Source organism: Rhineura floridana, chromosome 1, assembly GCF_030035675.1.
Source record: "Rhineura floridana isolate rRhiFlo1 chromosome 1, rRhiFlo1.hap2, whole genome shotgun sequence".
In the NCBI taxonomy this organism is placed as follows: Eukaryota; Metazoa; Chordata; class Lepidosauria; order Squamata; family Rhineuridae; genus Rhineura; species Rhineura floridana.
The window spans coordinates 29366542-29382249 of NC_084480.1; the positions used below are offsets into that span (position 1 = coordinate 29366542).

Sequence of the window (15708 nt, forward strand, 5' to 3'; positions counted from 1 at the left end):
TTTTATAGAGTTCTTCAGTGTGTTGCTTCCATCTTCCTTTTATTTTATCTCAGTCAGTCAGTGTGTTCCCCTGTTCCCCTATTCAACATAGGTCAAAGAAAATAATTTTTTAAAAAGCAGAAATCACTGAGAGCATTGTACCCTGTTTTCAATTTAATTCAGGTCACTATACTCAGTCAAAGAGAGCCAGTGTGGTGTAGTGGTTAAGGTGTTGGACTGGTTCAAATCCTCACACAGCCATGAAGCTCACTGTGTGACCTTGGGCCAGTCACTGCCTCTCAGCCTCAGAGCAAGGCAATAGGAAACCACCTCTGAATACCGCTTACTATGAAAACCCTGTGAATATTCATGGGGTCGCTGTAAGTCAGGATCGACTTGAAGGCAGTCCATTTAAATACTCAATTAGGCATCTAGCTTAATGAGCTCTAAGCACTTATATGCAGACCTTTCAAGATGTCATATTTAAGTTCTGCAGTTCAGTGTTTTTGCTTTTAGTGTTATTAAGACACATGTTCAGAATGCTTGCCAACTGTGCAGCCCACATGAACAAGTTTTGTCAGGTATAGGCATCACATAGCAAACATTATTTTAGGTTAGTGGCTAACTTTATCTAGATAAATGCAGAACAAACAAACAAACAGGTACCTCTTGGCATGAAAACTCTGCCCGCTTTTTTTTTTTTGAGGTATCTGCTAGAAGGTGGGTTTGCTTTATATTTTGCAAAAAAACACAAAAAATCAGATGTAAATCAGGAAGACACCCACATATAAAAATACCAAATATAATTTTAATTCTTAAAGTGTTTTACTCTGCACTGCAACTGCTTTATCCTCTGCTTATATTTGGCTGTTCATTCACTGTTGTTGTTTGCAATCTGTTTATTTTATTGTTGTTGTTTTGAAAGGTCCTTTTGAGAGGAAGGGTGGGATAGAAATTTAGTAAATGAATAATAAGTTGCTCTAGAAATGTGTTGAAAGGCAAGGTAATACATAAATAAATAATCTACCATAAAGTATTCAAGACTGAGGGTCCAGGGAATGGTCTGAGGATGCTCAGTTTTGCTATCATTGCTAAATATGTTTGAGTGAAGCCAGATCTTGAGTGAACCAACTGGAAATGCCAAAATAAGGGTCATTTAACACCCACTGATTTTAATAGCAGGATTTAAAAGTGTTTAACTTTGGCTAAGTTGTACCTAGGGATGTGGGAGAAAATTGACTCAGTTTGCATTTAAAGCCAAATCTATCAAATTCAGGGCTCACCTTTCCCTGCATCCTTCCCTAGATACAGGTGAGCGTGGAGGAAGAATAGCCAGTCCCTTCTTGCCAGCTCAAAACACAGAAGTCTGTCTAGTTTTGGCACATACCCCCGATACCTAGTGGGGAAGCAAGATCAGTTAGGATTAGGGTTAGGGGAGAAATTTGATTCAGTTTGCATTTAAATATGAATTTGCACTTTCCAAACCAATATAAAAACAGAAACACAGCCATCCTTCATAATTCACACCCGAATTTTGTGATGCAGTTCTCCCACCAAGCAACATTTACAAAAATACACAGATTTAGTAAAAGTGTGCATATAAATATATTCATGGAAATAACATACAAAAATGCATTATAATGAGAAATTGCTTGCAAAAATGTCCTGGATGGGGTTGCACTCCCCCTGAAGGAGCAGGTTCGTAGCTTGGGGGTTCTCCTAGAATCATCTCTGTCACTTGAGGCTCAGGTAGCCTCAGTGGCACGGAGTGCCTTCTACCAACTTCGGTTGGTGGCCCAACTACATCCCTATCTGGACAGGGATAACCTGGCTTCAGTTGTCCATGCTCTGGTAACCTCCAAATTAGATTACTGCAATGCACTCTACATGGGGCTGCCTTTGAAGACGGTTCGGAAACTGCAGCTTCTGCAAAATGCAGCGGCCAGATTGGTAACAGGGACCAGATGGTCCGAACATATAAAACTGATTCTGGCCCGCTTGCACTGGCTGCCTTTATGTTTCTGAACTCGATTCAAGGTGCTGGTTTTGACCTATAAAGCCTTACATGGCTTGGGACCACAATACCTGATGCCTCTCCCGATACAAACCCACCCGTACACTACGTTCAAGATCAAAGGCCCTCCTCCAGGTGCCTACTCCAAGGGAAGCTCGGAGAATGGCAACAAGGGAGAGGGCCTTCTCAGTGGTGCCCCCCAAATTACGGAACTATTTTTGTGACGAGGTGCGCCTGGCGCCAACACTGTTACCTTTTTGGTGCCAGGTCAAGACTTTCCTCTTCTCCCAGGCGTTTTAGCTTGTGTTTTAAATTGTTTTTTAAAAGATGTATCTTAAATTGTATTTGTTTTTGGTTACTGTAAACCTCCCAGAGAGCTTCGGCTACGGGGCGGTATACAAGTATAATAAAATAAATAAATAAATAAATAAATAAAAATGTGTACATTAATCAAAACTGCATATAAAAATGTGTTTATTGAGAAATTTGCACTAAAATGCTGAAGAATTTTCATGAGGATTTTTTTAAACAAAATTTGCATATTGCTGCAGAAATGTGGAGAACTAAATTTAAGATTGGAAAAATGAGAAACTGAGAGAACTAAAATTGACAGATCCTTCCATCGGATTTCAAAGGACAGCTGTGTTTCAGTTCTCCTATAGTTTCAGAAAGTGTGGATTTAATAGATTTGCTTTTAAATTGGAAATGACTTGCATTTCTCCCCCTCCCTATGTTCTAGTATGAATGACATTTTTAACACAAATAAATAAACAGCTGAACATGTTAATTATATATATAGCTCACACCACTATATGAGTTGGTGAAGGAAGTACCTTGCGCATCAGTCAAAAGGCATCACCTGAAGCAAGCCATTGAAGAGTACATGAGTGAAAATGATCCTTGCAGATGCCAGCCATGTCAAAATGGTGGTGAACCAGCCATTGTAGGAACTCAATGTCTGTGTTTCTGCAAACCATATACTTTTGGAGCAGCTTGTGAACTGGGAACTCTTGTACAAGACCAGCCTGGCAAGTCATTTCTCTTTTAATTATTTATTTATTAATTAAATTTATATCCCACCCTTTCTCCCAAAGAAGCCCAGGGCGGAAAACATGCAACAAACCACTAAAAACACCTATAAAACGTCTTAAAAACAAAACATCTTAAAAAAAAATCTTTAAAAACTAAGCAAATCTCAAAAAGCATCTTAAAAAACAATTCCAGCACAGATACAGACTGGGATAAGGTCTCTACTTAAAAGGCTTGTTGAAAGAGGAAGGTGTTCAATAGGCTCCAAAAAGACGGTGCCTGTCTAATATTTAAGGGGAATGAATTCCAAAAGGTAATTGCTACAACCATAGTGCCCTTCTATGTTGTGTAAAGCAGCTCTCTAGATGAGATGCTTTCTGCAGGAGGCCCTCACATGTAGAGTGCAATGATCGACTGGATATATAAGGGGTGAGATGACTTTTCAGATATCCTGGTCCTAAGCTGTATAGGGCTTTATAGGACTTTATAGGATTTTATAAAGCACCCTTTAGAATGGAAGTATTTAAAGTAGGCTGAGCAATGTGTAACACTGCCTTCCTCCCACCCACACATATACATGATGTCACTGTACTTTGAAGTCACTTAGAGCATGAAAGGACCAACCTTTGTCTGTGGGCTGTTCGACACCAGACGTGGACTTGCAGGATCTACTGTAACTTTTCTTCTTTTTACTCCATATGTGCTGACTCAACTGCTTCGATCTGCAGAACCAGCACTGTTACACATAATACTCATTCTGCAGTTGTAAGAAATTGTTCTTTTAGTGTGGCAGCACCTACACTTTGGAACTCCTTGCCTATTGACATCAGGAAGGTGCCTTCCCTGTACTCTTCTTGGCACTTGCTTAAGATGTTTTTGTTTAGGCAAGCCTACCCAGACACACAGCTGCTGATGTGTTTTAATCTCTTTTTGGTCTATTGTGGTTTTAATTTTTTTTAAACAAAATGTTTTGATTACTCGTTTTTAACCATTTATTGATGATTTACCGCTTAGAGGTTTTTCACAATCAAGGGGTATGTAAATTTTGTTAAATAAAGAAATAAATAGACCTCAAAGAACCAGCAACCAAACCTAGATGCAAAATAGTGGCTCGGAGGAGGACATTCTAATGCAAAGTGGTAGCTTGCAGGGTGGAGATAATTACCTACCACATTATCTAAGGCTAAGCCATTCACTCAGATGTACAAATCTGTGTCCTTGGGAGTCCACAGGAATTTTTAAAGGAGGGGGCAAAGTTAAACACTGAAAGTGGGAAGCAGGCTAGTTTCTCACACACAAAAATGAGAATAACGTCTGTATATTTCCCCTCATATCTCAGGTTCTATAAATGCTAGAAAATTACTCAGGGATTCTAACACAAAACTCTGAAACTGGGCAGCAGAGCTACACAAAGACTTAGTCAAAGGCAAGCAATGAATACTCATAATTCACATGTGAGGAACATTTGTGCTGAAGGATAAGCAATTGGCACACTGCTGTGCTGAAGCACTTGCAACAATGTGTGAACTATATAGCCAGGTAACAGTTAACAGCTCAGCTATTTTCACCTCTCAGAGTAGGAACGACTGAAGCTAAGACCTACAGGTAGATAACTTAAAGCCATCACTCGGTGAGGAAATCAAATATAGCAAATATCCTAATGTAGTCCAGGTTTCAAGCTCTTCCCTCCAGAGGGAGGAGGGTGCAGGTGGATTTATGGGATTGCCGTGTTGCACAGTATGCTGTGTCTGATCTACTGAGAAATGATGTGAGACCTTTCTTGCCCTTATGAAGGAGTCTTTGATGGAAGCTGGAGCTGCTGGTCCTCTTGGAGTTCTTGTACAGGAGGAAGGAAATTGAGAAGTCGAAGCTGTAACAACCCCTATCCCAGTGGTGGCGGAAGGTCCTGCATTGGAGAAGCAGTAGAAAGCCGTCAGTGTGAGGATGAGGAGTTGCAACATTTTCGGTAGGTGCAAATGAAACATGCAAAGAGGAAATATGGAGTGCACAGTCCTGGAGTCATCTCAGACTTGTCGGAAATGGTATAATGCAGGGGCAGTCAATGTGGTACCCTCCAGATATTGCTGGACTACAATTGCCATCATCCCTGACTATTGCTCATGCTGGATGAGGCTGATTGGAGTTGTCGTCCAAATAATATCTGGAAGGTACCACCTTGGCTATCCATGGTGTAAAGTTTTAAATCTGGTGGGACACAGATTCCCCACCTTTGTTCTAGATGCATTGGACTTCAACTCCCATCATCCTTGATGATTGGGGTGGGACTGATGGGTGTTGGAGTCCAGCAACTTCTGGAGGGATCCATGTTGGCTATCCCTGATGTAAACTCATAGAATATAGGTCTATATGGCATGTATACATTCAGGCTTTTTGTATCGATCTTCTTCCCTCTTCCCATTATAAATGAACATTGAATTTTGCCACACATTCTACTTTTTTATTTTGTGCTCATAAAGTAATACGAACAAAATATGAAACAACATGGGGGCAGTTTTTTTTACAGGATGCAAGAGTGGGTTACCACAAACTGCACACAAAAGTTTCCTCAGTGAATTGTTAATGGGGACCTAATGTGGCAGCATTGCTGAAATTAAGAGAGTGCAATAAATCCAGCTATAAATAGGGATGTAAGAAAACATTGTTTTCCATTCCACCCTGTGTTTGTCGCATGCAGCACTGTTTCCATTCTGCTGCAATTTGTCTTCCACCAAAAATTTACATTATTCATTTTGCTATCTACAGTGGCAAAATTATGTAATTATATAGTTTACATAATTAATTATGTAACTTATATAAGTTACGTTGTCATTATGTTATTCCACCCCATTCTTTTTAATGCAAATGCAATGCCCATGGAGGGGCAGGGAATATGATCAATTACATATCATTTCGAGACTGAAAGCAGAATCATATTTGCTGGATTGATTTCCGTTCTGGACATAGCAAGAATAATCTACCATGGCAATTTCAACTCCTGTTTCTGTTTTCGTCAGAATTCTCTGACATCCCTAGTTGTAACTTGTAAAATCAGGATATAGACACATTTTTTTAAAAAAATGATTTTTTAAAATTATGTTACGAAAGCGAGTCTTTGAATCTGATTTGACACTTGGAAAAAGCCTTGACTCAAGCTAACATTTTCATGTGAGGTTCAAGGGTTTGGAGCATTTTATTTAGACTGGCACTAGGGAAAAAACTAATGAGTATCACACAGCTCCTGTTTCTGTATGGGGGTGGGTGGAGTTGTCCATCTCCAGATGATGACAATTTTCATCTGATTGACGTTTAATGGCTTTACAGAAACAGACCTCCCTGGAAAGTAATGCGTTTTGAAATGAAAGGTGAACTCTGAAATAAATCATGGTCTTTTAAAATGTTTTGCTTTGTAGTTCAATAGAACCACACTGTTTTGATGTGTCTGCATTTGGCACAGAATCCTGCCCATCACCTCCTCCCTTGGAAAATGGATACGTTCAAGTAGGTGAAATATAAATTGTTCTCCTTATCCAGGTTCTGTGTGTAGGTAGAGGAATATAATTTAAGCCAACCTTGTTTCCAGAGGTTGCTGGACTACAATTCCTATCATTCCTGGCCATTGGCCATGCTGGCTGGGGCTGATAGGAGTTGTAGCTCAGCAACATCTGGGTACCCAAAGGTTGGGAAAGACTGGTTTAGGCTGCAATTCTATACCCCAAAGGTAGCCAGTTTGGTCACCTCCAGGTGTTGTAGAACTACAATTCCCATCAGCTCTAACCAGCATGGGCAGTGCTCAGGGCTTATGGGAGTTATAGCCTAAGCAACATCTGGAGGCCACCAGGTTGACTACAATTTCCCATTACCCAGGAGTAACCCCCATTGAACTCAATAGGTTGTGTTCATCGTAACACTACAGTGAATGTTGTGTCAGTGCAAAGATTTCATCTTGCATGACAGAATGTTCTCTCCCTCTCCTTCCTCTGCGTGCACCCTAAATCTGATCTGGGGACTCCTCCAACCTTCTGGAGCAGATTTGGGGATGGTGTGAGGCATGCATAGGGGGAGAAGAGTGGGGAATCCAATTGTGCTAGTGCTAATCCTTGCTCTTGCACAACTGTTTAGTTAAATACTGCCCAGTGGGATTTACTTCTGAGTACAAATGTATAGAATTGCATTGCTGTTTTACTACAAGTTTACAAACACTTCATGGGCAGAAAAGTCCAAGTCCAGGTCCTAGGCCATAGTGCTGATGAATAAAAAATGCAAACAAATAAATCCATAATACTGTATATTTTGATTAATTCTGTAAGAATTATTCAAGCATGTAAGGATTCAGAGGGAGGGTTTGTTTTGGTCGTCCGCTCATTGAGCAATCCTCAGGTTTTCTTCTTTATAGGATGCTGATTCATCATATCCTGTGGGGAAAAGCATCATGTACACCTGTAATAATGGATATGCTCTTGTGGGGGACTCTGTTGCTACATGCGGTGAAGGCTTCAATTGGATTGTTGGACAGATGAGCTGCCAGAGTATGTATCTATAACCCTGGCTGCAAAAGTACGGTTCCCCATTTACATTTCTGTGCCAGGAACATATGCCATTGTTGAATTTCTGCCTGCCATGCAGGTGTCCAAGGCAGAGGAGCCTTTGCCGGGGGCGGGGGGGGGGTTGAATGGGCAGCAACAATAGGTAACTGTAGAGAAGTGTTTATTTTCACTTCCCAGCCCTCAAAGGCTAGTGACAAAAAGGTGTTTTTAATCCTTTTTATTCTTCCTTTCCTTTGGAGACCTCTGGGTAGCACACATGATTCTCCTGCCCTGTGGTTTATCTTCACAACAGCCTTATGAGATAGTTTAGACAGACAGAGTGATTGGCCGAAAGTCTTGAACTGTATGGCTATGCTTGTGAGCACACTAGTTGCCTGCAGCAAAGCGTTTCCATTGGCCACACCTGAAGGGGGAACGGTTTGGTATGCCAATTGTGAAATCTCTTTGAAGCAAATTTTTAAAAAACGCACTGGACCTGATCCCACCAAGGTTTACAGTAAAAAGGGGCGGGGTTTGATTCACGTGGTATGCCCCCATTTTCAGGAAATGGAGGTGGAGATGCACTGGGACCGGCAGAACAGTAAGTGGGTCTCTACCCTGAGTGGCAATTTGTTTCTGGGTATCCTTTTTCCTAATCTGATCATTTAACCACCTACCCAAATGTATGACGGATTCATCTATAATCCTTGATGGGGTAAGGAAGGAGCTCAGCCCTTGCCTTAGAACAGTGATAGGGAATCTCAGACCCTGGGACCAGATCTGACCCTCCAGGCCTCTCTGTGTAGCCCTCGGGGGTCTCTTCAGGCCATGCCCCTTTTCCCAAGCCACACCCCTCTCCTTTTGGTTGGCTGGAATATGACCTTCAGTTGTAATTATGCCTGTTGGATGGAGAGAAACCTCTGGCTTTTGTGTAGCTGGACTGTTGCCTGTTGTATAAGGATAAGAGTCTCTTCCCGTTGCCATACCCAACACTGGCTTGAGGTCCCCACAGGGATGCCTAGGCTGGAATGTGACCCTGGGCTGGGAAATATTCCCGTCCCCTGTCTTAGAACACTGACCTGTGCTGGGTCCCATCGATTATTACAGTGCCCTTTCCTTGTTTATTGTTAACTTAAAAAAAAAACATAGAAGGCATAAGGAGGGACAGAAAGGGAAAATGAGAGGAAGAAAGATGGGCATACTTAGTGAAAGAAAATATTTAAAATGGGTCCCCTTGTTTCTGGCTGAGGTTAGGTCCTGGATCTGAAAGGTTGTGGACTATGGAAACTTAAACCATCCAGAGGAGAGAGAAAATAAACAACCTATAGAAACAGAAAATACTTGTATTTGCTTCCAGTGGTGGTCGGTGTCCACTGGCCAGAAAGCAGGGAGGCCAACAGTAGGTGGAGCCAGAGCCAATGACAGGCAAAGACAGAACCAATGACAAACAGAGCCAACTAATTCTAGTTTTTTTTCCTCCATCCTCCTCCTTGCTGAGTTCTGCAAAGGCAAACATTAGATGAAGGGGGAGGAAGTTGACAGCCAGGCAGGTGGGGTCTGACTAAGGGCAGACTGAGATTGGCAGGTAGTGTCTCATTCACCCTAAGGGACCAGCCTACACTGTTTGCTTTCCACTTCTTTTCCTTAGAAATAGCTTGTGTCTTACCTGCATTGGAAGGAGGACTGAGAGGAGACCCAGTGAAACCTTCATATCAAATTGGAGAGAAAGTAAAACTGTCCTGCCCAGATGGCATGCAGCTGGAAGGAGCAGCTTACCTTTTGTGTGAACCTAGCCTGAAATGGTCTCCTAATGTCAATGACATCCAGTGCCAGAGGAGAGGTATGTCCCATGATGACTCTTGGGTCCAAATAAAGATGAAATGGCACTTTCTCCTGAAGGCAGTGATGGCTCCATGTCAGTGGGGCAGTGAAATCCATTCTGGATTTTAGTCCAAACTTCCAAAAAGCTGTTCAAGGTGCTTTAAAGTTCAGACTAACACCCAGAGCAGATTCCACTGCCCCACTGACATGGAGTCACCAGCTGGTAGGAATTTTTGTTTTTTACACACGTATATCCTGCTTTTCCTTTGAAAGTTCAGAGCAACTTCTGTAGGCCGCCAGGGCGGCCTCCTATCCAAGCACTGACCAGGTTAAGACCAGCTCAGTTAACAACATCCTATAATCCAAAGATGACTCATTCATTGGGCCTAGAGATGTTAACTGGTGTTTATATAAACTTTTCCCTTTGAAGGAGGAGAAGTCTTGTAATCTTTGTGTGTTTTCAAGAACTACCTTTTGCTCAGACATAGCTTGCAGAACCACTATGCTAAGTTCCCAGCAGGTGAATCACTGTTGCTTACTAGGAGGGGAAGAGGTGAGATGATGGGGAGGCCAACACAGTGCAAATGTACCAGCAAGAGTGCTGAATCGGCTTCACCAGTGTATTTGCATCCCCACAGTCTCATCCCTCCCCCCTTTCCTGGTAAGCAAAAGTGACTGCAATTATCTGTTTATTTGGAGCCAGCTGGTAGTTGTAACTTCTCTCTTTCCCTCTTTTGCAATGGGAGAGGGTTTCAGACTGCTGTAGTACATGCTTGCTGCAACATCCAAGGGTTGAGGGAGCCATGGAAAACTACTTTTCCTGTGGCTCCCTGCATTATTGATTTATGCAGCAACAATGCACCATAGCACCCAGTTCTCAGTCCCAGTTTTGGTATCACCTGGAGCTTTCCCCGTCATCAGTCCCTCTTTGCACTGGTAGGTTTCACAGTGTGAGAGGATGATGGAAAGGGATCTGGAGAATGTTGCAGCTAGGGATTAGGAAAGGATCATAGCTCAGTGCTAGAGCACATGGTTTGCATGCAAAAGGTCTTGGGAAGGCTCCTGCACGAAACCCTGGAGAGCCATTGCTAGCCAATGTCAACCTCAACCGTACGGAGCTAGATGGACCAGTGGTTTGCCTCGGTGTAAGGGAACTTTCTATGTTTCCAGATATGGATAGATTTAGGATCTAGAAGGTATGGGATTCTATTAAAAATACAGAGTGAGTATCTACAATTTGGCTCCAAACTCCCCCTCCCCATTTTGGAGTTTGCCCCATGATTACTACTAGATCAGAGATAGCCAGTGTCATGCCCCTCCAGATGCTGCTGGACTACAGCTCCCTCCCAGCATAGCCAATGGTGAGGGCTGATGGGAACTGTAGTACAACAACATCTGGAGGGCACCACGTTGCCTTCCCCTGTGCTTGAAGGTTAAATTCAGCCAAAGGTTGCTAGCTGCTGACCACTTCATCACAGTGTGGGAGGAGAAAAACATCAGTGATAAAGACAGAGAATGCTGAAAAAACCTCAACATAGTTCATAAAAAAAGATGTACAAAAGAATTGAGAGTCTTAAAACGTGGATATTAAAAATGGATGGACTGGATTAGCTGTCTTTGTGAGAGGTTATAGAGTAAACGTAATTGGCCTTTTTGAATCATAGTACTATGAAAAAATCAATGGTTTCCTCTTTTTGCTTCACTGTAGTGTGAACTAGAGAGAAAAGACAGGTCTGGTTGTGCAAGTGGCTGCAAAGAGGAGGATTTTTTAATTATTTTTTTGTTGAGGTGGGATTACGTTTCAAGTAGAAATAATTCAGGATCAAGGTTCTGTAATAGAAAAGGCCACAAATAGGCTAATCATCAAAGCTGATGGGGTTTATGGCAGTCAAGGAGTGAGGCCTGAGATGTAAATTTGTGTGGTTTTCTTTTTTGTCTTTCTGTTAGTCCGTTTTATTACTCATATATTGCTATGTGCACTCTGGTCTCTGAGTGGCAAGATATCTCGGGGGCACAGCGCATGCCTTGGGGTTACAAAGGTCACTGTAGTCATGCATTGCCTTTGTGATAGATGGTTTTATTTGTGCATAGATACAGGCTAGCCGTAGGATAAAATGTTGATGGCATTATCATTTCTAACCAAGAGTGGAAGGATCTGTCAGTTTGGGATTTCTCCGTTTCTCATATTTCAATCTTAAATTCAGTTCTCCACATTTCTGCAGAAATTTGTGATTTTATTCATCAATTTACTGTGATTTTCTCCTAATAAACATATTTTTGTATGCAGTTCTGACTATTCTACACATTTTTGAAAGCAACTTCTCCTAACACATTTTTGTATATTATTTCTGCCAATATATTCGTTGTTAACCACATTTTCCTTTATGCATATTTGTAAGGATTTTTGGTTGAAGAACCGCATCACAACATTTGGATAAGTGCAAATTTCAAGGGATCGCTGTGTTTTGGTTATTGTCATAATTTGGAAAGCGCGAATTCGATAGATTCGTCTTTCAATGCAAACCGCATCGAATTTCGCCCCCACCCCTAATACTATCTGATCTTGCTTCCCCACTTGGTTTTGAGGGGGGCCGCCAAAGCAAATCAGACCTCTGTGTGTTCTGAGTTGGCAAAAAGGGACTGGCTCTTCTTCTTCCACATTGACGCATATCCAGGGAATGAGGCAGAGACAGCTGCGCTGGGATTCCCAAGTGGCACTCTCCTTCCAGAATAGTCCATCCATTGAGAGGAACATCAGAAGCTACTTTGTACCGAGTCAGGCCATTGGTCCGTCTAGCTCAGTATTATCTGCACTGGGTGCCAGTGGTTCTCCAGGGTTTCAGAGAGGCAACCCAAATCCCGTTTCTCCTCCATCCTTACTTCAGCCTTAGCACCTCTGGTTTTGGATGATGATGACAATGATGATGGTGGTGATGATGATTAACAATTGTGCAGCACTTTCAAGCGTTCAAAGCACTTTGCATGCATTATCTAGTGGTAATCCTTACAAAAGTCCTGTATGATGATCCGATATTATTATCCTGCCTCCCCTTCCTGCCTGTAGGGTAAGTATGGGGGCTGGGGCTAAGTGGCTTGCCTAAGGCCACCTAGTGAGTCTGTGGCAGAGACATGATTCAAATTGGAAACTTACTGTTTCATAGCTCAGGGTTCTAGCCACTGCACTACACAAGCTCTCTAAACTAAGCACTAGCTTGATCCCTGGCTCAGAATGGCACTGTGTGAATCTCCCCACTGAAGCGAATGGGAATATTCTGGAATAAATGCAAGGGTAGCAGTATGGCTTTGTCTTACTGTCGTCTTCCAGATCTTGTGTTTGTTCTTTCACTGCAGTTCCCAGCATGGCTAATACTGAACCTGTTGGACCTGAATGCCAACCGTGGGAGAAAGTCCAACAGACAAAATGTGTGTGTAAGATGCCATATGAATGTGGGTGAGTTGCTGTTGGTATCCCATTTCTATTAAGCAAGTAAATCCACCAAGGGCTTGGCAGGTTAGAGCTTTGGAGAAATAAATGGAGTTTTGTTTACAATAAAATACTGTCTTTTTCATCATTTTACCTGGCTTGACAGATCTGTCATTTGGTATTACTGGAGATAAAATTCAGCTAAATGAACAGTAGGTGGAAAGAGAGCCTTGGTTCTGCTTGATCTGTAGAATAGGGAAAGAAAAGGAAACAAAATATATTTTCTGCAGATTTACAGAAGTGGTCCCAGCAGGATCTAAGGTGACAAACACAAGTGAGGATGTGAAATAAAAATGGATGGCTTTGTTTGGGGAACATTGGAAAGATAAGTAATAAATAATCCGTCACCCTGTGTGCACAACAGTTCTGGAGAATCTGTCCTGTGACAATGACAGATGGATCCGGGGTGACGTTAAAGTAATATGTGCCCAGCTTGACATTCTTCTTTGCAGTTTATTCCTAAGGGCCCCTCCAGAACTGGTGTTTTGTTTTTTTATGAGTATGTTCTGTGACATGTCATTGACACAGTAAGAGTCCATTGGTGGTGGATTTACACTGAAGTGTCCACACGTAATTCTGCCTTATTAGGTGTTCTGTGATGCTTCCTCAGTTTACCATATTATTGCTGTCTGGAGTGGCACTTTCGTGTTATAGCACAACAAAAGCGGGACAAAAATAAGCTCACACCGCAGAACATTTGGGTTATGAAAACTTACAGGATTTGAGCAGGAAGTGACAGAACATGCACAGATTGCAAAGGAAGCTGTTTGTCCGCCTTGAAACTTTTGCAGGTGCAAACAGTGTTGAAAGTGGGATAACTGCCCAGATTTCATCATGAGCTCAAATAATCATGAATAATAAAAAGGTCCTCTGGAGGGGCCCCAGTGCCTTTAGAATGCACCACAGGCTGGACTGTAGCTAGCCCATGAATGACAGTTGGGACTGATTTTGTCACAGACTGAAACAAATGCTGGAAATATTTATTGCCTTTGCAAAAAAAAGAGGATACTGCTGCAACAGAGAGAAAGAAGGCAGAGATCTGGTTTTCATAGTCAAGATGTAGATTATGATCTTAGAGTTATCCTGAAATAACTACTGTATACCCGGTATATACATGTGTATGTGTGTGTACACACATATACACACACAGGGAGTTGCTCCTGCTTCACGCACCAACCCCACCCCTGGTCTTGTTTGCATGCTTGTTTCCCCCCCCCCATCTTGAGCCCAGCGTGGCTCAGTCATGCTGTCTGTGGCCAAGTGAACTATAGTGACACCACATCAATGTCTTGAGTCATGGCGAGTGAATTTTGCCAATCAGAAAAAAAGGGGAAGGCACATAGTTCAGTGGTTCAGTCCTGACACGTCTATTTAGATCTTGTGTAGCAAGACTGGGAAAGACTCCTCCTTGCCTGAGGCCTTGGAGAGATGAAGCCAGTCATATTATATAATAATGGATTAGATCAGCCTTTCCCAACCAGACGCTTTCCAATGTTGCCGGACTATAATTCCCACCATTCCTAACCATTGGTCGTGCCAGCTGGGGCTGGTGGGAGGGAGTTGGAGGCCAACAACAGCTGGAGGGTCACAAGTTCTTCACCCCTGTTGTAAAGAGTGCTAAGTCCAGCCTCACGTTAAGAGATTTTCTGCTTTTCTTTCCAGCTCTTCCCTGGACATCTGTGCTACAGACCAAAGAACCAAGAAAAGCACGTGGCTGACTGTCTGTAAGCTACATGCCCTTGAGTGCATGGGGAGGCAGTATGCGTTGGTCAGCAAGGAAAACTGCAGGACTCCTGCTGCATCTCCTAAGCCTTGTGGCTCGTGCCAGCTGTGGGAGACATGCCACGGTAAGAGGTTTCCCCTACAACCTTCCCCACCAAAAGATCTGGCCAGAGAATGCAATTTGTGGATGCTTCAACCCATACTAGCCCCTCAGGAATACCACAGAACAAGCAGCTCACTCGGGGCTTAAGCAGGGGCCTTTCACCACTCTACTGGTTGCAGATGTTGGGGATTGTCCACCATCAGTTCCTCATACCTTGGGGCAGGGGGAGCCCGATATGGAGCAGTTATCGCAGCAAAGGCCCAAGACAGACTAGAAAGTTGATATCTGGAATGGCAAACCTGTGTCCCTCCAGATCTGGTTGGACTCTAACATCGCATTAGCCCCAGCCAGCAAGAGCAATAGTCAGGGTTTATAGAAGTCCAACAACATCTAGAGGGCCACAGCTTCCCCATTCCTGCTCATTGGAACTCGTGAGATGAGTACGTTATAAGTGACAGAGAACATGTTTGGCATGCAGAATGTCCCCAGTTGAACATCTCTAGGTAGAGCTGGGGGAAAACTGTCTGAAACCTCAGAGAGTTGCTGCCAGTCAGTGTAGATCTGGGATCCCCAGTGTGATGCCCACGAGCACCATTGTGGCCTTGTATATCCCCCATGGCACTCACCAAGGTTCCCTGCTCTTCCCAATTTTTTAAAATAAAAATAAACTAGACTTTATTTTGATTGAGGGGTGCCTGTTTTTTGGGGGGGGGATGTTGCTTGCTTTTGTGTGTGTTTTGCCAGGTTTTTTAGGTCGTGGCTCTGAACATTGCAGGTTTCTCTTCTGCAAAATGAATATTTTCAACTAGCAAACTAGCAAAATGAATATTTTGCAGTGCCCACAACAGTACCTTAGATTTCCATATGTGCCCTGGATCCAAAAAGGCTGGGGGTCCCTGGTGCAGACAGTACTAAGCTAGATGGACTAATGGTTTGACTTTGTATAAGGCAACTTCATGTAATGTAACTCCCTGTATCATTTAAACTTATTGTTTCTTGTCCTGCCCCGAGTGGATACAATGAAAACTCCCCC

At 42.7% G+C, this 15708-nt stretch overlaps 2 protein-coding genes across 3 annotated transcripts in view; one reads left to right on the plus strand and one right to left on the minus strand.

Annotated features, from left to right (window-relative positions):
* The window catches only part of C7 (complement C7), a 58872-nt gene that overhangs the window by 41737 nt on the left and 1427 nt on the right, over positions 1–15708 (plus strand). The window contains exons 11-17 of the mRNA XM_061617169.1: positions 2793–3021; positions 4817–4988; positions 6433–6520; positions 7416–7548; positions 9194–9385; positions 12718–12817; positions 14513–14697. Of these exons, the coding sequence (XP_061473153.1) occupies positions 2793–3021; positions 4817–4988; positions 6433–6520; positions 7416–7548; positions 9194–9385; positions 12718–12817; positions 14513–14697 (1099 nt within the window). The remainder of the gene's footprint in view (positions 1–2792; positions 3022–4816; positions 4989–6432; positions 6521–7415; positions 7549–9193; positions 9386–12717; positions 12818–14512; positions 14698–15708) is intronic.
* The window catches only part of LOC133380240 (complement component C6-like), a 51649-nt gene continuing 47363 nt past the window's right edge, over positions 11423–15708 (minus strand). For both annotated transcript variants that reach the window (XR_009761391.1, XM_061617110.1), the window contains one exon: positions 11423–13035. Coding sequence is in view for 1 of the 2 variants with exons in the window: in XM_061617110.1 (XP_061473094.1) it covers positions 12988–13035 (48 nt within the window). In the remaining variant the exon portion in view is untranslated. The remainder of the gene's footprint in view (positions 13036–15708) is intronic.